Below are 20749 nucleotides of genomic sequence, written 5' to 3' on the forward strand. Positions count from 1 at the left end.
CGGTCCTGCTGCTGGGTTGTTGCCCTCCTACGGCCTCCTCCACGTCTCCTGATGTACTGGCCTGTCTCCTGGTAGCGCCTCCATGCTCTGGACACTACGCTGACAGACACAGCAAACCTTCTTGCCACAGCTTGCATTGATGTGCCATCCTGGATGAGCTGCACTACCTGAGCCACTTGTGTGGGTTGTAGACACCGTCTTATGCTACCACTAGAGTGAAAACACCGCCAGCATTCAAAAGTGACCAAAACATCAGCCAGGAAGCATAGGAACTGAGAAGTGGTCTGTGGTTACCACCTGCAGAACCACTCCTTTATTGGGGGTGTCTTGCTAATTGCCTATAATTTCCACCTGTTGTCTATTCCATTTGCACAACAGCATGTGAAATGTATTGTCAATCAGTGTTGCTTCCTAAGTGGACAGTTTGATTTCACAGAAGTGTGATTGACTTGGAGTTACATTGTGTTGTTTAAGTGTTCCCTTTATTTTTTTGAGCAGTGTGTATGTGTATATATATATATATATATATGAGGTTGACCGATTTATGATTTTTCAATGCCGATACCGATTATTGGATGACCAAAAAAGCCGATTTAAAAGAGAAAATATTTTTAAAATGTATTTGTAATAATGACAATTACAACAATACTGAATTAACACTTATTTTAACTTAATATAATGCATCAATAAAATCAATTTAGCCTCAAGTAGATAATGAAACATGTTCAATTTGGTTTAAATAATGCAAAAACAAAGTGTTGGAGAAGAATGTAAAAGTGCAATATGTGCTATGTAAGAAAGCTAACGTTTCAGTTCCTTGCTCTGAACATGAGAACATTTAAAGCTGGTGGTTCCTTTTAAGATGAGTTTTCAATATTCCCAGGTAAGAAGTTTTAAGTTGTAGTTATTCTATGACTATTTCCCTCTATACCATTTGTATTTCATTAACCTTTGACTATTGGATGTTCTTATAGGCACGTTAGTATTGCCAGTGTAACAGTATAGCTTCCGTCCCTCTCCTCGCTCCTCCCTGGGCTCGAACCAGCAACACAACGACCACACCACCATGCAGAGCAAGGGAAACAACCACCTCAAGGCTCAGAGCGAGTGCAGTTTGAAACGCTATTAGCGTGCGCTAACTAGCCAGCCATTTCACTTCGGTCACACCAGCCTCATCTCTGGAGTTGATAGGTTTGAAGTCATAAACAGCGCAATTCTTGACGCACAACGAAGAGCTGCTGGCTAAACGCACGAAAGTGCTGTATGCGCCTGCTTCTGCCTACCACCGCTCAGTCAGATACTTAAGGTACTTGTATGCTTGTATGCCCAGTCAGATTGTATGCAACACAGGACACGCTAGATAATATCTAGTAATATCATCAACCATGTGTAGTTAACTAGTGATTATGATTGATTGTTTTTTATAAGATAAGTTTAATGCTAGCTAGCAACTTACCTTGGCTTACTGCATTTGCGTAACAGGCAGTCTCCTTGTGGAGTGCAACGAGAGAGAGGCAGGTCGTTATTGCGTTGGACTAGTTAACTGTAAGGTTGCAAGATTGGATCCCCTGAGCTGACAAGGTGAAAATCTGTCTTTCTGCCCCTGAACGAGGCAGTTAACCCACCGTTCCTAGGCCGTCATTGAAGATAAGAATGTGTTCTTAACTGACTTGCCTAGTTAAATAAAGGTGTAAAAAAAATAAAAAAAATGGCGCCCAAAAATACCTATATATATATATATATATATACAGTTGAAGTCGGAAGTTTACATACACGTAGGTTGGAGTCATTAACAAACAGATTACCGACCATTTCGAATCACCGTACATTCTCCGTTGTGCAATCCGGTTTCCGAGCTGGTCACGGGTGCACCTCAGTCACGCTCAAGGTACTAAACGTTATCATAACCGCCGTCGATTAAAAGACAGTACTGTGCAGCCGTCTTCATCGACCTGGCCAAGGCTTTCAAATCAAATCAAATTTTATTTGTCACATACACATGGTTAGCAGATGTTAATGCGAGTGTAGCGAAATGCTTGTGCTTCTAGTTCCGACAATGCAGTAATAACCAACAAGTAATCTAACTAACAATTCCAAAACTACTGTCTTATACACAGTGTAAGGGGATAAAGAATATGTACATAAGGATATATGAATGAGTGATGGTACAGAGCAGCATAGGCAAGATACAGTAGATGGTATCGAGTACAGTATATACATATGAGATGAGTATGTAAACCAAGTGGCATAGTTAAAGTGGCTAGTGATACATGTATTACATAAGGATACAGTCGATGATATAGAGTACAGTATATACGTATGCATATGAGATGAATAATGTAGGGTAAGTAACATTATATAAGGTAGCATTGTTTAAAGTGGCTAGTGATATATTTACATCATTTCCCATCAATTCCCATTATTAAAGTGGCTGGAGTTGAGTCAGTGTCAGTGTGTTGGCAGCAGCCACTCAATGTTAGTGGTGGCTGTTTAACAGTCTGATGGCCTTGAGATAGAAGCTGTTTTTCAGTCTCTCGGTCCCAGCTTTGATGCACCTGTACTGACCTCGCCTTCTGGATGATAGCGGGGTGAACAGGCAGTGGCTCGGGTGGTTGATGTCCTTGATGATCTTTATGGCCTTCCTGTAACATCGGGTGGTGTAGGTGTCCTGGAGGGCAGGTAGTTTGCCCCCGGTGATGCGTTGTGCAGACCTCACTACCCTCTGGAGAGCCTTACGGTTGAGGGCGGAGCAGTTGCCGTACCAGGCTGTGATACAGCCCGCCAGGAAGCTCTCGATTGTGCATCTGTAGAAGTTTGTGAGTGCTTTTGGTGACAAGCCGAATTTCTTCAGCCTCCTGAGGTTGAAGAGGCGCTGCTGCGCCTTCTTCACGATGCTGTCTGTGTGAGTGGACCAATTCAGTTTGTCTGTGATGTGTATGCCGAGGAACTTAAAACTTGCTACCCTCTCCACTACTGTTCCATCGATGTGGATAGGGGGGTGTTCCCTCTGCTGTTTCCTGAAGTCCACAATCAACTCCTTAGTTTTGTTGACGCTGAGTGTGAGGTTATTTTCCTGACACCACACTCCAAGGGCCCTCACCTCCTCCCTGTAGGCCGTCTCGTCGTTGTTGGTAGTCAAGCCTACCGTATTCTTATCGGCAGACTCAATAGCCTTGGTTTCTCAAATGACTGCCTCGCCTGGTTCACCAACTACTTTGCAGACAGAGTTCAGTGTGTCAAATCAGAGGGCCTGTTGTCCGGAGCTCTGGCAGTCTCTATGGGGGTACTACAGGGTTCAATTCTATATCAACGATGTCGCTCTTGCTGCGGGTGATTCCCTGATCCACCTCTACGCAGACGACACCATTCTGTATACTTCTGGCCCTTCTTTGGACACTGTGTTAACTAACCTCCAAACGAGCTTCAATGCCATACAATTCTCCTTCTGTGGCCTCCAACTGCTCTTAAACGCTAGCAAAACCAAATGCATGCTTTTTTAACTGTTCGCTGCCCGCACCCGCCCGCCCAACTAGCATCACTACTCTGGACGGTTCTGACCTAGAATACGTGGACAACTACAAATACCTAGGTGTCTGGCTAGACTGTAAACCCCAGACTCATATCTAACATCTCCAATCCAAAATCAAATCTAGAATCGGCTTTCTATTTCGCAACAAAGCCTCCTTCACTCACGCTGCCAAACTTACCCTCGTAAAACTGACTATCCTACCGATCCTCGACTTTGGCGATGTCATCTTCAAAATAGCTTCCAATACTCTACTCAGCAAATTGGATGCAGTCTATCACAGTGCCATCCGTTTTGTTACCAAAGTGCCTTATACCACCCACCACTGCGACCTGTATGCTCTAGTCGGCTGGCCTTCGCTACATATTCGTCCCACTGGCTCCAGGTCATCTCTAAGTCTATGCTAGGTACAGCTCCGCCTTATCTCAGCTCATTGGTCAAGATAACAACACCCATCCGTAGCACACGCTCCAGCAGGTATATCTCACTGGTCATCCCCAAAGGCAACACCTACTTTGGCCGCCTTTCCTTGCAGTTCTCTGCTGCCAGTGACTGGAACGAATTGCAGAAATCACTGAAGCTGGAGACTTACATTTCCCTCACTAACTTTAAACATCAGCTATCTGAGCAGCTAACCGATCGCTGCAGCTGTACATAGTCCATCTGTAAATAGCCCACCCAATCTACCTACCTCATCCCCATATTGTTTTTATTTACTTTGCTGTTCTTTTGCACACCAGTATCACTACTTTACACACCATCATCTGCTCATCTATCACTCCATTGTTAATCTGCTAAATTGTAATTATTTGCTACTATGGCCTATTTATTGCCATACCTCCTCATGCCATTTGCGCACACTGTATATAGACTTTCTTTTTTTATATTGTGTTATTGACTGTACACTTGTTTATTCCATGTGTAACGCTGTGTTGTTTCTATCGCACTGCTTTGCTTTATCTTGGCCAGGTCGCAGTTGTAAATGAGAACTTGTTCTCAACTAGTTTACCTGATTAAATAAAGGTGAAATAAAAAAAATTAAAAAAAATCCAATCAATTGAGTTTAACACAGGTGGACTCCTGTTGTAAAAACCTCTCAAGGATGATCAATGGAAACAGGATGCACCTGAGCTCAATTTCGAGTCTCATAGCAAAGGGTCTGAATACTTATGTAAATACGGTGTTTGTTTTTTATTTTTAATACATTTGCAGACTTTTTTTTTAAACAACAGTTTTTCGCTTTGTCATTATGGGGTATTGTGTGTTGATTGCTTCGGCTTTTTTACTTATTTAATCAGTTTTAGAATAAGGCTGTAACGTAACAAAATGTGGAAAAAGTCAAAGGGTCTGAATACTTTCCGAAGGCACTGTACATGTGTTTTCCTCTGCTCCTGACTGCATGTGCTGCCATAGATTCTATTTCTGTGTCCTGCTGCTGAACCTTTCTATGTGTGCTCTTTTGCTACAACACCTTGCTTGTTTCAGCAAGGAGCAACAGTGTCATCACGTTAAGAGTCCATGTTACTGTAGAAACGGATTCACCCGCACGAATGCCTGGCTGTCCCGTCTTCAGTCAGAAGTTTGATAAAATGTTGTATGCATTATTTAAACAACTAATTGACTGACGTCAGTTCAATCGCTTGAATTCTATTTAGTTTATTTTTACAACTTTTTTTAAAAAGCCTAACACCCTGTTTCAAATCAAATAATTAATAATAATCAAATAATTCATGAGAGAAATGAAGTCAAACTAAATGGGATGCTGGGCTGAAGAAAGTTGTAGTTTTCATGAAGCCAATATGCAACCTTGTTCAGCGCAGAAACGTTGTAATTAACTACAACGACCATAATCCATTGAGCTTGCTATTTTCTGTCTCGGACAGATATGGATACACTTTTAGGCATGCTCCGTTAGGTTAGATTACACACATAACGCATATGTACACACCACAACGATGAGAAAGGGGGATAGAGAGAGTTTGTGAAAGTATGCCTCATCTTCTTTGAAAAACGAGTTAAATGATTGTCAGACAGCTCTTCACCACTTAGGAAGGCTAGCCTAGCAAAATTGGATGACTAAAGACAGTACAGTATGGGGAGAACAGAGATCATGTTAGATGGTTGGCTGCTACTGCCTGAGCAGAGATGAGATGATGACTTTAAGGAATGAGAAATGATATAGTTATCAAATAAAAGTAACTAATATACACAACTTTCTTATTTTTCTTTTGTCTACCCAATGTGGATCTGACAGAGACAATGGAATATTTTCAATGTTTTGGCAGTTGAATGTTCAACATTTTTGGCTTTAGAATTTCCATGAAAAAGCTCATCATTTTAATCTCATTATTTCATAATGCATTTAATGTTTAAAATAAATGATCTAAAACCGTGATTATTTTTTCATAATCGAACCTCAACCTAACAACGTAAATAAGCACTAATCGCTCAGCACTTGCCGACACTCCTGGCTTGTTTCAGATGTCCTGCAGCGATCAATAGATGTTTATTATTGACCAGCAGGACTCCCACACCCCTCATTCATTTTTCTCTCTCTTTATTTCTCTTTCTCCATCTTTCCCTCCAGAGCAGGGCTGTACAGTCGTAGCCAAAAGTTTCGACAATTACACAAATATTCATTTCCACAAAGTTTGCTGCATCAGTGTCTTTTAGATATTTTTGTCAGATGTTACTATGGAATACTGAAGTATAATTACAAGCATTTCATAAGTGTCAAAGGCTTTTATTGACAATTACATGAGGTTAATGCAAAGAGTTTGCAGTGTTGACACTTCTTTTTCAAGACCTCTGCAATCCGCCCTGGCATGCTGTCAATTAACTTCTGGGCCACATCCTGACTGATGGCAGCCCATTCTTGCATAATCAATGCTTGGAGTTTGTCAGAATTTGTGGGGTTTTGTTTGTCTACCCTCCTCTTGAGGATTGACCACAAGTTCTCAATGGGATTAAGGTCTGGGGAGTTTCCTGGCCATGGACCCAAAATATTGCTGTTTTTGTTCCCCGAGCCACTTAGTTATCACTTTTGCCTTATGGCAAGGTGCTCCATCATGCTGGAAAAGGCATTGTTCGTCACCAAAATGTTCCTGAATGGTTGGGAGAAGTTGCTCTCGGAGGATGTGTTGGTACCATTCTTTATTCATGTGTTCTTAGGCAAAATTGTGAGTGAGCCCACTCCCTTGGCTGAGAAGCAACCCCACACATTAATGGTCTCAGGATGCTTTACTGTTGGCATGACACAGGACTGATGGTAGCGCTCACCATGTCTTCTCTGGACAAGCTTTTTACCGGATGCCCCAAACAATCGGAAAGGGAATTCATCAGAGAAAATGACTTTACCCCAGTCCTCAGCAGTCCAATCCCTGTACCTTTTGCAGAATATCAGTCTGTCCCTGATGTTTTTCCTGGAGAGAAGTGGCTTCTTTGCTGCCCTTCTTGACACCAGGCCATCCTCAAAGTCTTTGCCTCACTGTGTGTGCAGATGCACTCACACCTGCCTGCTGTCATTCCTGAGCAAGCTCTGTAATGGTGGTGCCCCGATCCCGGGTGGTGGTGTCCCGATCTCCTAATCAACGTTAGGAGACGGTCCTGGCGCTTGCTGGACTTTCTTGGGCACCCTGGAGCCTTCTTCACAACAATTGAACCGCTCTCCTTGAAGTTCTTGATGATCCGATAAATGGTTGATTTAGGTGCAATCTTACTGGCAGCAATATCCTTGCCTGTGATGCCCTTTTTGTGCAAAGCAATGATGACGGCACGTGTTTCCTTGCAGGTAACCATGATTGACAGAGCTTTGAAGCTTCCAGTCTGTTATTCAAACTCAATCAGCATGACAGAGTGATCTCCAGCCTTGTCCTCGTCAACACTCATACCTGTGTTAACGAGAGAATCACTGACATGATGTCAGCTGGTCCTTTTGTGGCAGGGCTGAAATGCAGTGGAATTGTTTTTTGGGGATTCAGTTCATTTACATGGCAAAGTGGGACTTTGCAATTAATTGCAATTCATCTGATCACTCTTCATAACATTCTGGAGTATATGCAAATTGCCATCATACAAACTGAGGCAGCAGACTTTGAAAATGTATATTTTTATAATTGTCAACTTTTGGCCACGACTGTATTCCTGGCCTACTTACACAAAAGACACACACACCTCCCTTGCTCGAGATGAAGAGTTGTAGTGGTGTATTCGCCTGCATGTTCTTGCACATAAATCTACATCAAAGGCCTTTTACAGAGTTGTGCTGCACTAAATTGCTTGGTTGCATGGTGTGTTTGTGCTTTTCTGTGTCAGTGTGGTTGCATGTTTGTTCATAAGTGTACATCTGTTCACGTGTAAGTGTGTGTACATGAGATTGAAACAAACGTATGTAAGAAAAGCAACCAAAAAAAGCATTTGGTGTGATAATTCGTTCTGGTATCTAGAATGCAGTGCTTCAACATTAATTCTGTTCTGGTATCTAGAATGCAGTGCTTCAATATTAATTATGTTCTGGTATCTAGAATGCAGTGCTTCAACATTAATTCTGTTCTGGTATCTAGAATGCAGTGCTTCAATATTAATTCTGTTCTGGTATCTAGAATGCAGTGCTTAAACATGAATTCTGTTCGTGTATCTAGAATGCAGGGCTTCAATATTAATTCTGTTCTGGTATCTAGAATGCAGTGCTTCAATATTAATTCTGTTCGTGTATCTAGAATGCAGTGCTTCAACATTAATTCTGTTCGTGTATCTAGAATGCAGTGCTTCAACATGAATTCCTCTGCTCTGGTTCTCTTGTCTCTTGTCTCCCTCCTCTGTGCTTGGGCGGGCTGGAGTGCTCTGTAATGTGGTTGTATGTGTGTACCTCCAGTTTTTGGGACAAGGGGTTCTTTATTGCACCCCTCTAGGCTTGGGGAACGGGACAAGAGGACCAGGTGCGGGCATGGAGTACTACTACTACAGACACACACACACACATTTTGTCTCGCTTTTTCTCGCTCTCTTTCGCGCTCTCTCTTTCACTGTGCTCAGGGCCTGTTTCCAGTCATGGATGTTTATTTTTACATGGTGGCATTTCGGAATTGATAGACACAGAAAAACAGGAATGTGTATAGGCTCCTGAGTGGTGCAGCGGTCTAAGGCACTGTATCTCAGTGCTAGAGGGGTCACTACAGACCCTGGTTCGATCCTGGTCTGTATCACAATAGGCCGTGATCGGGAGTCCCATAGGGCGGCGCACAATTGGCCCAGCGTCGTCTGGGTTACAGGGGGGGGTTTGGCTGAGGTAGGCCATCATTGTAAATAAGAATTTGTTCTAACTTGCCTAGTTAAATAAAAATGTGTGTGAGAAGCTTCACATTTGTGTGTGCTGATACAGGATGCCGCTACTCCCCTGGTATTTCCTCAGGGAAGTGGCTCTCTTATCTGGCTTTTATCTTCCTCAGACACAAGACATTGAACTACACACTTCCTATGCTCTACTGCTTTATTAACTTTTCACTCTTTTTCAGTTTTTTGCTTTGGTTTGTTCTGTACTTGATATACTACTGCTTTTGCATTCTGTTGCATTCTTTGTTTTTGCTTGATTTCCATTTTTTTTTATTCAACCAGGCAGGTGCGCCACGAAAGCCAGAAGTAGCGATAAAATAAATGCCTTGCCTTTGAAGGTCTTCTTCTGTTGGCACTCCAAAAGGTCCCAGCTACATCACAAATGGTCCTTTTGTTCGATAAAGTCCTTTTTTATATCCCCAAAAACTCAGTTTAGCTGGCGCGCTTCATTCAATAATCTACCGGTTTCACTCCTTCAAAATGCATACAAAATTAATCCCAAACGTTACCAATAAACTTCTCCAAACAAGTCAAACAATATTTATAATCAAACCTCAGGTACCCTAATACGTAAATAAATGATCAAATTTAAGATGGAGAATCTTTATTGTCTTTACCGGAGATAAACAACAAAGAACGCGCTCTCATCCACGCGCATGAAAACACTACAGCCAAAATGGGCGGCACTTAGAAAAACGACAAATTCTAGCTCATTTTTACAAAAACAAACCTGAAACTCTTTCTAAAGACTGTTGACATCTAGTGGACACCCTAGGAATGGCAATCTGAGAGGTTTTCCCTTCATATTAAACATGACAGCCTTTGGAAACAGTGGTGGGTGGATTTTCTTCTTTTTCTGGATGGTTTGTCCTCTGGTTTTTGCCTGCCATATAAGTTCTGTTATACTCACAGATATTATTTAACAGTTTTAGAAACTTTTAGAGTGTTTTCTATCCAATTATATGCATATCCTAGCTTCTGGGCCTGAGTAACAGGCAGTTTACTTTGGGCACGCTTTTCATCCAGAAGTCAAAATACTGCCCCCTAGCCCAAAGAGGTTAACTAGTTCCAATCAGTCCTTGACTATCACCATTATTTACTGCATAGGAGAATAATTAATGTTCCACTATTTGTAGAAAAGAGGTAAGGTTAGTTAGTTCGGGATGGGTGTTGGGTTATGGTTTGTGGAGGTCGACCAGACAGGTAGCCAAAGGGTGCTCTGGTCCTTTTAATGAGGACTTTAGATTAACCCCTTGTTTGCTGGGGTCAGAGGTCAGACTCCCAGAATTATTATCTTATTAACTGAAGGGGTCTGGTCCCCATAGTCCTAGAAGGCTTAATTACCACATATCCTTCCCTTGGTGATTACTGTAGGGGGAGTTAGAAGGTTGAAGGAAAACAGGCCTTTCAAGACTGTTGGAACATGACCAAGGTTTTGTGAAATTTCTATTATGGCGGAAGTCACTCCAAAATGGTTTGCTTGTGGTCTAATATGTAAGTTTTGCACAGTCAACTGAGACGGTGGACTTTAGTCTATTTTATGTCATTTCTTTTTATTCAATTCAAGCCGCAGGTAAGACAAACTAACCACTACCTCCTATATTTGACTGACTAGAGGCAGAGAATAGACTGGAAACTTTTTAGTAGGGCACTGGTCATAGAGCAAGTTATGGGGAAGTTAATGCACAGAAAATAGAAACACTCACATGGTGGGGGGGTTATTGTCCTTTTTGTGTGTGTGTGAGCATGCTCCTGGTGTGTGTGTGTGTGTGTGTGTGTGTGTGTGTGTGTGTGTGAGCATCTGTTTGTGTTAGGCAGAAGGCAGACTCAAGAAAGTCTGGAGTATAGGAACCTGAGAGGAGGATGATGTCATAGTGAAGTTGGCCTCCGGTGATTGGTCTGGGAGAGAACACACACGCACGCACGCACGCACACCTCTGAAAGTGAGCTGGTTGGGTGCCAATCATTTGTGGGTTATTTTACTTCAAAGAGGCCTGAAACCAAACCCCTTGAATCAGAGAATGAGGGAAGGAGGGAAAGAGTGAGTGAGCGAGTGAGAGACAACTCATTGAGACACAGCCAAAGGCTGACACTGACATCATGACAGTCAGAGCACCTATACCAGCCCTGCCTACCGTATGCACCCAGTCTACGGTGGTATCTGAGAGTTTGTGCATGTTATTGTGTGTGGGGAGGGGCTGTGATTAGGTCCAGTCGACAGTCTTTTCCCAGATTCTGCTGGAAAACCGCTTAGATCAGCAGAAAAACTTGGCCTTCAGCCTCTTTTTCTTTCTTTCTGTTCTTCCCTTTCCCTCTCCTCCATCTCTCCCCCCACCAACTCTCCTCCATCTCTCCCCCGCCACCTCTGTACCCAAGTGTCTCTCTCAAACTCATATACACTTAAAATTGCAAAAAAGCCTTAGGAGAGAGATAATGTGTTCTACAAATTCTCAAGGTGAGGGAAAGAGGCTAGACTGAATAGGCAATAAGCACAGGATATTGCTTTGTACTGGGTGTGTGTGCATGCTCATAGCGTGAGAATGTGAGTGCATGGTATGTGTATGTAATGTAATGTATGGATGTAATGTAATGTCTGTCTGTAATGCCTCCCTCCCTCCCTCCAAGTAGGGTTTTTCTTTATTTGTACTCTATTCTACATTGTATAATAATAGTGAATACATCACAACTATGGAATCATGTAGTAACCAAAAAGTGTTCACCTCTTGCGATGAGCAAACCCGTATCCGGGAGCGTAATCATAGCCTCAAATGCATTAGCATAACGCAACGGACATAAATACCCCTAGAAACTTTTCCTATTCATGAAAATCGCTAATGAAATGAAATAAATATATTCAAACACAAGCTTAGCCTTTTGTTAACAACACTGTTATCTCAGATTTTCAAAATATGCGTTACAGCCAACGCTAGACAAGCATTTGTGTAAGTTTATCATGGCATAATGCTATGCTAGGCTCTGCTGGCAGCAGGCAACATTTTCACAAAAATAAGAAAAGCAACCAAATGAAATCATTTATCTTTGAAGAACTTCAGATGCTTTCGCTCAGGAGACTCCCAGTTAGATAGCAAATGTTCCTTTTTTCCAAAAATAATATTTTTGTAGGCGAAATAGCTCCCGTTTCTTCATCATGCTTGGCTGAGAAATCGACCGGAAAATGCTGCAACTATAACGGCAAACTTTTTTCAAAATTTGCTCCATAATATTGACAGAAACACGGCAAACGTTGTTTAGGATCCATCCTCAAGGTGTTTTTAACATATATATTCGATAATATATCCGTCGAGGCAATTGGTTTCTCATAAGAAGCATTTGGAAAAATGGCTACCTCAGTATTTTACGCGAGATTTCCTGCGGGAGACACCATGTGACCACATGCTATATATATGGTCCCTTACAGCCATTCTTCAATGGAAATGCCTAAAAAGACGTCACAATGCTGTAGACACCTTGGGGAAAACGTGGAAAACCTAAGCTCATTCGTAGCTCATTCACAGCCATATAAGGAGTCATTGGCATGAGGCGGTTTTAAAAAATGCGGCACTTCCTGGTTGGATTTTTATCTGGGTTTCACCTGTAACATCAGTTCTGTGGCACTCACAGACAATATCTTTGCAGTTTTGGAAACGTCAGTGTCTTCTTTCCAAAGCTGTCAATTATATGCATAGTCAAGCATCTTTTCGTGACAAAATATCTTGTTTAAAACGGGAACGTTTTTCATCCAAAAATTAAAATAGCGCCCCCTAAATCCAAGAGGTTAAACAAATCAAAATATATTTTATATTTGAGGTTCTTCAAAGAAGCCACCCTTTGCATTGATGACAGCTTTGCACACTCTTGGCATTCTCTCAACCAGCTTCACATTGAATGCTTTTCCAACAGTCTTAAAGGAGTTCCCACATATCAAATTGTATTAGTCACATGCACCGACAGGTAGACCTTATAGTGAAATGCTTACTTGGCTAGCCCCTAACTAACAGTGCAATTTCAAAAAATACAGATAAGAATAAGAAATGAAGGTAACAAGTAATTAAAGAGCAGCAGTAAAAAAACATATATATATAGATATATACAGGGGGTGCCGGTACAGAGTCAATGTGCAGGGGCACTGGTTATTTGAGGGAGTATGCACATGTAGGTAGAGTTAATTAAAGTGACAATACATAGATGACAACAGAGAGTGTGGTGGGGGGGGACTGCAAATTGTCTGGGTAGCCATTTGACTAGATGTTCAGAAGTCTTATGGCTTATAAGCCTCTTGGACCAAGACTTGGCGCTCCGGTACCGCTTGCCATGCGGTAGCAGAGAGAACAGTCTATGACTAGGGTGGCTGGAGTCTGACAATTTTTAGGGCCTTCCTCTGACACTGCCTGTTATAGAGGTCCTGGATGGCAGGAAGCTTTGCCCCAGTGATGTACTGGTACCCTCTGTAGTGCCTTGAGGTCGGAGGCCGAGCAGTTGCCATACCAGGCAGTGATGCAACCAGTCATGCTCTCGATGGTGCAACTGTAAAACCTTTTGAGGATCTGTGGACCCATGCCACATCTTTTCAGTCTCCTGAGAGGGAATAGGTTGTGTCGTGCCCGCTTCACGACTGTAATGATGTGCTTGGACCATGTTAGTTTGTTGGTGATGTGGACATCAAGGAACTTGAAGCTCTCAATCTGCTCCACTGCAGCCCCATCGATAAGAATGGGAGTGTGCTCAGTCCTCTTTTTCCTGTAGTCCACAATCATCTCCTTTGTTTTGATCACGTTGAGGGAGAGGTTGTTGTCCTGGCACCACACGGCCAGGTCTCTGACCTCCTCCCTATAGGCTGTCTCGTTGTTGTTGGTGATCAGGCCTACCACTGTTGTGTCATCTGCAAATGTAATGATGTTGTTTGAGTCGTGACTGGCCATGCAGTCATGAGTGAACAGGGAGTACAGGAGGGGGCTGAGCACGCACACCTGAGGGCCCCTGTGTTGAGGATCAGCGTGGCGGATGTGTTGTTACCTACCCTTACCACTTGGGGGCGGCCCGTCAGGAAGTCCAGGATCCAGTTGCAGAGGGAGGTGTTTAGTCCCAGGGTTCTTCGCTTATTGATGAGCTTTGAGGGCACTATGGTGTTGAACGCTGAGCTGTAGTCAATGAATAGCATTCTCACATAGGTGTTCCTTTTGTCCCGGTGGGAAAGGGCAGTGTGGAGTGCAATTGAGACTACATCATCTGTGGATCTGTTGGGGCGGTATGCAAATTGGAGTGGGTCTAGGGTTTCTGGCATGATGGTGTTGATGTGAGCCATGACCGGCCTTTCAACGCACTTCATGGCTACAGACGTGAGTGCTACGGGTCGGTAGCCATTTAGGCAGGTTACCTTAGTGTTCTTGGGCACAGGCACTATGGCGGTCTGCTTAAAACATGTTGGTATTACAGACTCGAACAGGGAGAGATTGAAAATGTCAGTGAAGACACTTGCCAGTTGGTCAGCGCATGCTCGCAGTACACGCCCTGGTAAACCGTTTGGCCCTGCAGCCTTGTGAATGTTGACCTGTCTAAAGGTCTTACTCACTTCGGCTGCGGAGAGCGTGATCACACAGTCTTCCGGTACAGCGGGTGCTCTCATGCATGTTTCAGTGTTATTTCCCTCGAAGCGAGCATAGAAGTAGTTTAGCTCGTCCGGTAGGCTCGTGTCACTCGGCAGCTCTCGGCGGTGCTTCCCTTTGTAGTCTGTAATGGTTTGCAGGCCCTGCCACAGAGCCGGTGTAGTACAATTCGATCTTAGTCCTGTATTGATGCTTTGCCTGTTTGATGGTTCGTCGGAGGGCATAGCGGGATTTCTTATGAGCTTCCGAGTCTCGCTCCTTGAATGCGGCAGCTCTAGCTTTTAGCTCAGTGAGGATGCTGCCTGTAATCCATGGCTTCTGGTTGGGGTATGTACGTACGGTCACGGTGGGTACTACATCATTGATGCACTTTTGGATGAAGCCTATGACAGACGTGGTGTACTCCTCAATGCCATTGGAGGAATCTCTTGAACATATTCCAGTCTGTGCTAGCAAAACAGCCCTGTAGCTTAGCATCTGCTTTATCTGACCACTTTTTTTATTGATCTAGTCACTGGTGCAGGATTCAGGAGGATAGAATTATGGTCAGATTTGCCAAATAGAGGGAGAGCTTTGTATGCATCTCTGTGTGTGGAGTATAGGTGGTTGCACATTTAACATGCTGATATAAATTTGGTAAAACTGATTTAAGTTCCCCTGCATTAAAGTCCCCGGCTACTAGGTGCACCGCCTCTGGGTGAGCGTTTTCTTGTTTGCCTATGGTGGAATGCATCTCATTCAATGCTTTCTTAGTGCCAGCCTCTGACTGTGGTGGTATGTAAAACAGCTACAAAGAATACCGGTGAAAACTCTCTCGGTAGGTAGTGTGGTCTACAGCTTATTATGAGAAACCCTACCTCCAGGCAAGGAATAGCTCGAGAATTCCTTTGATATCGTGCACCAGCTGTTGTTTACAAAAATACATAGACCACCACCCCTTGCCTTACCAGACACCGCTGAGCACTTGTTGGCTGCTTTTCCTTCAATCTGCGGTCCAACTCATACCAAACCATCTCAATTGGATTGAGGTTGGATGATTGTGGAGGCCAGGTCATCTGATGCACTCCATCACTGTCCTTCTTGGTCAAATAGCCCTTACACAGCCTGGAAGTGTGTTTTGGGTCATTGTCCTGTTGAAAAACAAATGATAGTCCCTCTAAGCGCAAACCAGATGGGATGGCGTAACACTGCAGAATGCTGTGGTAGCCGTGCTGGTTAAGTATGCCTTGAATTCTAAATAAATCACTGACAGTGTCACCAGCAAAACACCATCATACCTCTCCCTCCATGCTCCACGGTGGGAACAACACATGCAGAGATCATCTGTTCGCCTAGTCTGGTTGATGTTGAGATGTGTCTGTTGAACTCTGAAGCATTTATTTGGGCTGAAATTTCTGAGGCTGGTAACTCTAAGGAACTTATCCTTTGCAGCAGAGGTAACTCTGGGTCTTCCTTTCCTGTGGCGGTCTTCATGAGAGCCAGTTTCACCAAAGCGCTTGATGGTTTTTGCAACTGCACTTGAAGGAAAGTTCAAAGTTCTTGAAATGTTCCGGATTGACTGACCTTCGGATTGACTGACCTTCCCAAATCAAATTCTATCTTCTGAATACCACCCCTACCGTGTCACAGCACAACTGATTGGCTCAAACACATTAAGAAGGAAAGAACTTCCCCTATTTAACTTTTAACCAGGCACACCTGTTAATTGAAATGCATTCCATGCATTCTACCTCATGAAGCTGGTTGAGAGAATGCCAAGTGTGCAAGCTGTCATCAAGACAAAGAGTAGCTACTTTGAAGAATCTAAAATATGTTTTGATTTGTTTAACACTTTTCTGTTTACAACATGATTCCACATGTTTTATTTAATAGTTTTGATGTTTTTAGTATTATTCTACAATGTAGAAAATGTAAAAATAAAGAAAACCCCTGAATGAGTAGTTTGACTTGTAGTGTGTGTGTGTGTGTGTCTGAGTACATAGTGGTCACTCAGAGTGAAGGACGCCAGTGGTCAACTTCCATCAGCTTCCATTTAACTGCAGCATCCATCTTCTTCAAGCATGTGTGGCCATTATACCAGCTTAGCTGAGTCATCCATTGCGCGCACACACACACACACACACACACACACACACACACACACACACACATGAGCCAAATGAGTCCATTACAGTCCACTGAAAGCCTCACAGCACACTGATAGGAGTTAGAGAGACTCATGACTGGAGTGGCCTCAATGATAGAAGCCATTTACTGGACTTCAGCCAAGCCTTCTCACATTAAAGGTCTTGTCAAGGTAATAACACCGCTGTTAGATGACCATTCTGCACCATTATCGAAAGACCAATTCAATACAAGAACAGTATAGGAATTGTAACTCTGCAATTTAGTTTTATGGTATATAACAGTGATGGGACTTTTTCTGTTATGCTTACAACAGGCTGCTTTTTGTGTTGTACCTATGTGTGTTTGTGTAATGTGGACTGGTGAGACATTCTTTAATCCCCACAGTCCTTAGACAGATCTCCAGATTAGATTACCCCCTCTCCCAGACAGGACCCCCCCAGGACCACAGCTGCCTACACCCTGCCTGTCATTAAACAGGGAAATAGTTAGTCCAGTCCTGTTTGATAGGGAGTGTGTAGTTAATTTATAGGGCCTTTCTGGTCTGGCGTATCCCTGGGCAGCCCAAGGGTGTTGTGGTGCAGTTTGTATGGTAGCTGGTAGGGACCTCGTTGGGTCCTGTGCTGGGAGGTCCTGTGTTGCTGCTGCCTGGCTGAGATCCCTGCCCTTGGTGGGGTGTCTTTGTCAGAGTCCTCTCTCAGCAGAGCTTTTAAATCTGTGTCCTGTCTAGTGCGACTCAGGCAGGGTTGCCAAGCGATGAGGATGGACACACACACTCACTAAACCTGTCACTCCTCTACTTCAGCCTTCTCTCCTCCCTCTCTGTTAAAAGCCGTGGTAGGACAGGATGTCATGGTGATTGCTCCAAGCAGGGCACCGAAGAGACTAAAGCATTCTGGGATAAAGACTAGCACTGTGAGACTGACTCCCAAACTCAGCACTGACATATGGCCCATACAACTGATCTGTCGTGACTCTGGGATTCTGTTTCTCATCTCTCTCTCTCTCTCTTACAACTAGCTTACTGTGATAATGATATTTAAGCAGTAGAAAATACAATGTTTTAATGCAAGGTTGTGAACCCACTTCTTTCTTTGTTCTAGTCATTCTACTAGTCTGCTTCCAGTCAGACCAACAAAGCCTGTGACCCCCCTCATTACCCCCTCCCCCGCCGAGCCGAAGTGGGTTAATCCCTCATCACTCAGCGCCCGGACTCTCCCATTTTAGACAGGGGGGGTCAGGTCCAGCTCAGGTGTCGCCGGTTCAGACAAAGGAAACCCAATCCTGCAGCAGTGTTATTCCCCTACCCTTCACTGACCCTTTCTCTGTCTGGCAGTTTCACTGCAGAGTGGTCCCCTCTATTCTGCTGCTTCCTCTGTTAACAGAAAATATGATGTCATTGAAGTCTGCTGTGGTTAGAGTCATTCACATTGTGAGGTAACTAAAGACTGGTTTCAGCTGAAAAGAGAAAAGCATGGCGCTGATGATATGGACTGGGTTGTTGCTTAGGTATCTGATGTCTGGTGTTTCCATGATCATCATGTAGAGTAATAACTCATGGTTAGTAATCAAGGAATCACCCATACTTAGTCTGGGATCAAGCACTCAAGGTCTTTCTGACTGAAACTACGTCCTATGGATACTTTGCATGTCAGGGTTGAAATGACGTCATTAATTCATCCCTTTTTCTCTCTGCAGGGCCGACATGTCAAGACAGGACAACTGGCGGCCATCAAGGTCATGGACGTCACAGAGGTAAGCTGGTGCTCGATTGGGAGAGCTTTGTGTGTGATTTAACAGAGAGCTGGTTTGACTGACAGTTTTACTTGGTAGTCGCCATAGCTTTACTTGGTTGTCCATTTGCTCCCAAACATTCACTTCCACTCATTAACAGTTCCATTTTGGTTCCCAGTGTTGATAGACTACTTCCTGAATAATCTGTTGATTTATAACATCACAGTCTAATCCTTCCTTGGACTCATTCTAGACTTTAAATTCCCTCCAATAGGCTCCTCAGAGAGACATTTCCTTTTTAAGACCCAAACCATTAGATACACAAATTACATCCCTTGTCAGACATTATGTCAAGACCGAATCAAGTCAAAATCTGGATCACAGAATAGATCTTTAGTACTTGACTCAATGATCCAGCTATGCTTAATAATAAATACTCTATAGCCACATTCTAGCCCATGTAGATTTGGGACATATCCCAAGTTGAGTTTTATTGCATCCAAGGCCCTAGATACAGTATGTCTTTAATTTGAACCAAAACGCAAATACTGTAGCAGGATAGCAACAGTCGCCAAGATAAACCTCCACCACCCCCTGCTCTCTCTCCTTTCCCCAATTCCCTGAGTCAATATTTTTCCTCCTGAAATAGACATAATATCAGGCTTATATGTATGTAGGTCTTCAACCTCCGTGTTTTTCCTCTTCATGCCACAAAGCTGAGTTTGTGTTTGGTGCTGGATGGAGGTGGTTTTATGTAGCCCAGGGCATCGTTAGGCAGTGCTGAGAGGTCTGGTGTTCAGATACTCTGGAGGAGGTTTGCACACAGCCTCTATGGACCCCCTGTCATGTCTTGTGAAGTCAGCCTGCCTTCGAGGTGTGTGTGTGTGTGTTAAGTGTCTACCTCCACCCATTTGCCTTAACGGTGTCTCCTTATGGTGCCTGAACAGAAAGACAGACCCAGGCTATTGTCACTAAGAAAATGTTAGACTGTATTTGTCTACATGACAAAGCACCTTCCTACCCTGTCTCTAATAATTGATTTGAAAAGACATCTGAGCACAAACCTTTCACTTCTCATGTGAACGTTGCAAAATACAGACTAAAGAAAGGATGGAATAGCGATTAGGACAGGGAGAAGGATGTATGTATGTAGGAGCACAGAGAATGAGAGTATTGCCGTGTGGCTATACAGTCCTACTGGTGATCTACACATGTTAGAGATATTTTACACACATCAGATATTTTCTGAGAAGAGGGTTTTTTAAAGCCGTTTTGTAAAATAAACAATTCAGTTGAGGTTTGGGTGTTTGCCAGGAGCGAGAGTTAGTTGGGTTGGAGTAGCTTGTTTATTTTTGAAAATGTTCTCTGGTTGTCCTGCAGGGGGATAGATAAGCTAGTCTAGTGAACCGACAGGACATATGATATGTGCCATCCAGGAACTCCTGGTCAGCGGAAAACATCTGTTTTTTACTTGAGGTATTTTCGGTATATTTTGTTGAACTGTGTTGTTGTAGCCTACTACTTGAAGAAACAGAGTCAGGTAGCATCATTGAGGTGTGTAGCGGTGGTGCACACCAGTTATAGGGTCTATGCCTAGGATGGAAGCATGCCTAGGATGGAAACATGCCTAGGATGGAAGCATGTATTGTCAGCCTAGTACTTCTGGCCAAGCTCCCTACCATGTACGTGTGTTCCTGTATAGAACATACTACAGTAGATCTAGAGACAGCTCCAGTATAGTTAGAGCTTCACTTTACTTTACAGGCTCATCTCAGCATATGTGCCCTGACCCAGATACCACATCCTGTTCTACATACAGCACAGAGAGGGGGAGGGAGGGAGAGTTTGTTTTTCTTTCCTCCTCTCAGAAGGTTCAGTTGAAGTGCAGTGGGATTATGGGAGGGGTCTAAGGCGCTCAGCCGCTTGGCTTGCTTCACCTCTCTTGACCACTGTCTCTCTCTTCTGTCCCTCTTTCTCTCCCTCCTATCGCTGCCCTTTTTCTCTTGGTTGCTTTCCCTCACACCCTCTGTCTTGCTCCATCTCTCTCTGTCTTGCTCTCTTTCCCATCACTACCCATCTCTCCTCTCTCCCTTCATCTCTTGCTCTTTCTCTACCTACCACACCTCTCCCTGCCTCTGTGTCTCACTGTATAACTTCTAATCACATTAGGTCTACTTGCGGCAGAGCAGAAGGCTGTACTATCTAGAGGCCTGCTCCCCTAACCTAGCAGAAAGGCTGCTGTTGGTGGTATCATTCACTGTGATTCAATAGTAGTCAGAAGTTCTTAGTAAAAGCCCTGATACAGACACAGCCTCTCCATCTTTCCACTCTCTTGTGCTCTCTCTTTCTCATGCTTTCTCTCCTCTCTCCCAGCAATGTATTTTTACAGTGTAGAAGGTGAGAAAATGGTTGGCAGAGGTGTTGCATCACT

General features: G+C 43.5%; 1 protein-coding gene across 13 annotated transcripts in view; it reads left to right on the plus strand.

Annotated features, from left to right (window-relative positions):
• Window positions 1-20749, plus strand: part of LOC112234772 (mitogen-activated protein kinase kinase kinase kinase 4-like) — a 100296-nt gene that overhangs the window by 37190 nt on the left and 42357 nt on the right. For all 13 annotated transcript variants that reach the window (XM_042306482.1, XM_042306477.1, XM_042306478.1 and 10 more), the window contains exon 3: window positions 18283-18339. In XM_042306482.1, coding sequence (XP_042162416.1) covers window positions 18283-18339 — 57 coding nt within the window. The remainder of the gene's footprint in view (window positions 1-18282; window positions 18340-20749) is intronic.

Source organism: Oncorhynchus tshawytscha, linkage group LG26 (assembly GCF_018296145.1).
Source record: "Oncorhynchus tshawytscha isolate Ot180627B linkage group LG26, Otsh_v2.0, whole genome shotgun sequence".
Classification (NCBI taxonomy): Eukaryota; Metazoa; Chordata; class Actinopteri; order Salmoniformes; family Salmonidae; genus Oncorhynchus; species Oncorhynchus tshawytscha.